Source organism: Morone saxatilis, unplaced genomic scaffold, assembly GCF_004916995.1.
Source record: "Morone saxatilis isolate NCDOM2014 unplaced genomic scaffold, NCSU_SB_2.0 Contig2, whole genome shotgun sequence".
NCBI classification, from domain to species: Eukaryota; Metazoa; Chordata; class Actinopteri; family Moronidae; genus Morone; species Morone saxatilis.
Window position 1 is genome coordinate 4,364,745 of NW_023339762.1, and position 4,693 is coordinate 4,369,437.

Consider the following 4,693-nt stretch of genomic DNA (forward strand, 5'->3'; position numbering starts at 1 on the left):
GCAATATGCAGTACATACTGATTGAGATGTTGTGATTTCGAACACACCCTACGTTAAAGAACTTAAACCTCGGCACTCTGGAAATGCCACGTTTAGCCAAAGTAACCAAATGGGTTGTTTATTAACTGCAAATTTATTCTAAATGTGAGAGCGAGCATGAGTGCATGTTAGAAATGATTTACATTGCATGCACTGAATGTATTTAAAGCAAGTTGAAGCAATCGGTAGTTGGAAAATAGATATAGTGGCTATCTTTACCCAGTCTCCTGGGAACGTAGATTGCTCCAGATAACCCTTGAACCTGATTATAGAGTAGAATACCTAAGGAGAGATAAGTTCACTTTCACTGGATATGTGTGAGTCAGTTTGTGAGGCAGCTACCTACTGAGGTAATTAATTAGTAGGAAAGATGAGAGATAAGACCTCACCCCTGCTTTTTACTCCTATTCTAAAGGCATAAAAAGGCCTGCAGGGTGCTGCTGCTGTTTGCTAATGACCTTGTGATCATTTGTTCTGTCTGAGTGATTCAAATTGTGATAAGATTGGTTCAAATGAGCCCGGTGTGATCAGCCTCACATCACAGCTAGAAGATGGAAGGAGGGAGTGAGACAGAAAGAAAGTAAGCAGGAGAAATGAGTTGAAATGAGCATGATTAGGTTGACAGGGAGATTGTGTTGTCTGCAGGAGGGGTTGAAGTGGCAGAAGACAGCAGTAACAGCGCATGGAATTATTAGCTGCAGTCTTTCATGGAGTGGGACTTGTTCATTTAGCAACATAAAGTGACATTATTTCTCTGTGTCCAAGTAGAATTAGAAATCATAAAAGCAACATAGTCTGAAGTCTGAAATTTAATTTCTTACCTTTTGCTTTAACACATTTGCTTGTGTTCTTTCTCCGTAGCCCCCGAACCTGCCGCGCCCTGCAACGCCACCCATGGGACGCAGAAATGGCAGTCGTGGCAGTCGTCCCGCACTTTCCGACGAACCAGCCTGTCGCTGGGCTCAGGTTTCTGGCACGCCACCGGTCGCCACTCTAGCCGGCGTCTGCTACGGGCCATCCCCCGTCACGTTGCCCAGATCCTGCAGGCAGATGTTCTCTGGCAGATGGGACACACCGGTTAGACCTTGGACCTTTTACTTCTTTGATAGAGGGCCAGGGTTGTGGGGACAAACATCTGCTGCTAAATTTGTGCATGATCAAACTGAAATTAAGTATTAATATATTATATGAAAGAATGCTCATGACAAATTAAAGCTGCAGTACGTAACCTTTTTAAAAATCACTTTTTGTCATATTTTCTGAAACTCCGGGCCTGAACGAAAACAACCAATCAGAGCCAAGAAAGATAATTGATTGTTGAGTCTCATTCACAGGACGTCAAATACCAACTCTGGAAATGAGACATAACAATTGACTATCTTCAATCAACCAACCAAAAGAGTATTTCTATCTTTTTCGGCTGAATAAGACTCAACAAACGACTATGTCTTGGCTCTGATTGTTTGTTTTTGTTTAGTCCCGATGGATTCTTGCAAATGAAATTGAAAATTAGGAGTGCTATAACAAGCCAGAGGAACCCTTTTTTTTTTTGCAAATTTAAGTGAGAATTTTTATTGTTGTTTTTGCTCTTAAAATAGTATGCACTCTTGTTGTTATTGTTGACAGCTTATTTGCTGCAAATGCAATTAATGTAATCTCTGTCGTCTGTGTGTGTGTACAGGCTCTGGTGTAAAGGTGGCAGTGTTTGATACAGGCCTGAGTGAGAAGCATCCACATTTTAAAAACGTAAAGGAAAGGACCAACTGGACTAATGAGAAGACACTCGATGATGGTGAGGAGAAAGAAAAGTGATGATGATGTAGATGTAGAAGGCTGTTCTGATGACTAGCAATGTAAATGATGAAGACAAGTATATTATTGATGAAGGTTATTACTAGGACTAAAGTATGGGGATGTACTGTGTATGTTGTGTATTGGAGGAAGGTGGAAGCTCAACTGTAGGCTCGAGTTGCACTGGGAGTGCTGGAACGACACCAGAAAAAGTGTGTGTGAGAGATAATGATGATGATTGGATGATCTATCTTTTGTCCTGTTTCTCAGGTCTGGGCCACGGTACATTTGTGGCAGGAGTGATAGCAAGTATGAGGGAGTGTCAGGGCTTTGCCCCAGACTCAGAGCTGCACATCTTCAGAGTATTCACCAACAACCAGGTACGTACATGTTCTCAACATACACCTGAGTCCAATTATAGTAATATATAGTAGTATATAATTCGGGGGCGGGGGGGACAACAACAAAAAAAGTTTAAAAAAAAAAAATATATATTCTCTAGAAAAGATGTTCATTTGTGTTTTTGTGACTTAAAGGGATAGTTCAATATTTTTTACACACTATAGGCAGCCTTCTGCACAAGTCAGTGATGTATCACAATCTGTCTTAAATCAGATTAAATTGTATTATAAATACTTTGGACTGTTTGACGTATTTGTCTCTCTCCACCTTCCAGGTATCGTACACCTCGTGGTTCCTGGATGCTTTCAACTACGCCATCCTCAAGAAGATTGATGTGCTCAACCTCAGCATCGGGGGGCCTGACTTCATGGACCACCCCTTTGTCGACAAGGTAAGACAGTAGTTCTAAGGGCGGGTAATATTGTCAGGAAGATATACACAGCAATGCTACACGTCACATGGTAACATTTGGTCAACTTGGGTTGATATTTAAGCAGGTCCATGAGAACTGGTAGCAGATTTTTTTTATGTTTGTACAGGCCTAAAAATAGTCCCCCAACCACCCTTCCTCCCTCTAAGTTACACCCTTTTCACATTGTCTTAATGAGCTGGAAAATAAGCAGGTCAACTGTCAGCCAAAACAGGACAGACCAGGCGAGCAGACACGTGCATTACAATATTTACACTGAATGTTCACTGCTCACAGATGAGCACCAAACCTATTTGTCATCTGCTACATTAAAGTCTGAATTTAGAAATTTCTCATTTTGTTGTTGACTGCCATTTCTTAACACAATAAATGAATGTTCTTGTTTGATTGATAGGTGTGGGAGCTCACTGCTAACAGAGTCATCATGGTCTCTGCTATCGGCAACGATGGACCTCTGTATGGGTATGCTAATCACTTTAACTTTAATCCAAACAATGGCATTCATGTTGATGAGGAATTACCTTTGAGCGAACATTTAATCCTAAAATACTGTGATCTTTATTCATCTCACTCCTGTTGTAGTCAGGGTATTTGCAGGTTGAAAAGTGTTTGAAAAGCAGTGAAATCAGTTTCCTCAAGAGAAAGCCTTCTCTTTTTAAATTTTATTTATAAAGGACTTGAATATTTTTTTCTTACATGCTTTAGACAATAATGTACTTATCAGTTATATAATCAGTTTATATAACCACTTGCACATTGTTTTTTATTTGGGTTGTTGGGAAACATCATTACATACATCATTCAACTACAAGTTAGACTGGAATTACTGGATAGTGAATGCAGGAGCACCACTAGACCTGAAGCATTATCCATATATCCAATTGCCACTTGTAGCTAAATATGGGATGATATGAAAATGTCATGTCAAGATTATCCTGGCCAAAATAATTGTGTATGACAATATTATCGCAAAAAATCATCAAAAAAGTACAGGAATCAATTTATCTTACATTTAGTGAATTGCATTACAGAAAGACACCTCATTTCCTTGTCGTTTTTAGTTTGAAATCAGTAGTATTTCCACACATCAGGTTTAACTTTCTTTCTGGTGGATAAATCGGCAAGCCGAGCCTTGACAGGCTTAGGTTTATGGAAAGAGTGGGCTCCTAATTTGAACAATTCAAAAATAAATCAGGGCTGTACAATAGTGAACTAGACAGCTTTTTGAAGTCACTCATGTGAGAATATTCCCAATGATTCCAATAATGCAAATTCACCACATTTTTTTTTATCGCGATAATATCGTATATCCTCCCACCGTTTCAGCAAGTTACATCGTCTCACTTTTTGTGAGCTTCATCATCAGCATCATCAGTGTGCTTTGTAACAAAATCACTTCACCATTAGGTCAAATAGATGTTTCACGCATGTTTTTAATGTTCTCATTGTAAAATAATTTCTCTGTTGTTTAATGAAATCCTTATTTAAGTATGCAAAAACTGCACTATTCTGACTGCCTTAATTATCAAAATGACCCCCTGGCCCTGGAGTTTTATGACCCTTCTGAACATCTGTTCTTCTTTAATTAAATCATTAAAAGGACAAAACAAGCAAGAGAGGCTTTTTTTGTTGCACTCTCATGCAGTGGAGATGGAGCTGTAAACGTTCCTTTAAGTCTTGTATATAAAGTAAAGTACGTTTCTCTCTGTCAGCACCCTGAACAACCCAGCAGACCAGATGGACGTGATCGGGGTCGGAGGGATTGACTTTGAAGACAACATCGCCAGGTTTTCCTCCAGAGGCATGACGACCTGGGTGAGTTACGCCAGAAACACACACACGCTGCTACACACTCACACAGACACACGCCGTATCATTTATCAGTTTTAGAGCAGACATCTACTCCAGAGACCTACCCTGTGCTTTAGAAACCAGTCAACCAAGATGTAAGCTCCTGATCTCTCATCCACATCCCATCAGCCATTCACACACACACACACATACTGTACCTACACACACCACTTTTTTTTT

The 4,693-nt window shown here is 39.9% G+C and overlaps 1 protein-coding gene across 2 annotated transcripts in view; it reads left to right on the plus strand.

The window, feature by feature from the left end:
- mbtps1 (membrane-bound transcription factor peptidase, site 1) overlaps positions 1-4,693 on the plus strand; it is a gene marked incomplete in the record, with an annotated part of 25,185 nt that overhangs the window by 8,254 nt on the left and 12,238 nt on the right. For both annotated transcript variants that reach the window (XM_035664949.1, XM_035664948.1), the window contains 6 exon segments: positions 901-1,116; positions 1,721-1,831; positions 2,101-2,210; positions 2,507-2,623; positions 3,057-3,124; positions 4,375-4,477. In XM_035664949.1, coding sequence (XP_035520842.1) covers positions 901-1,116; positions 1,721-1,831; positions 2,101-2,210; positions 2,507-2,623; positions 3,057-3,124; positions 4,375-4,477 — 725 coding nt within the window.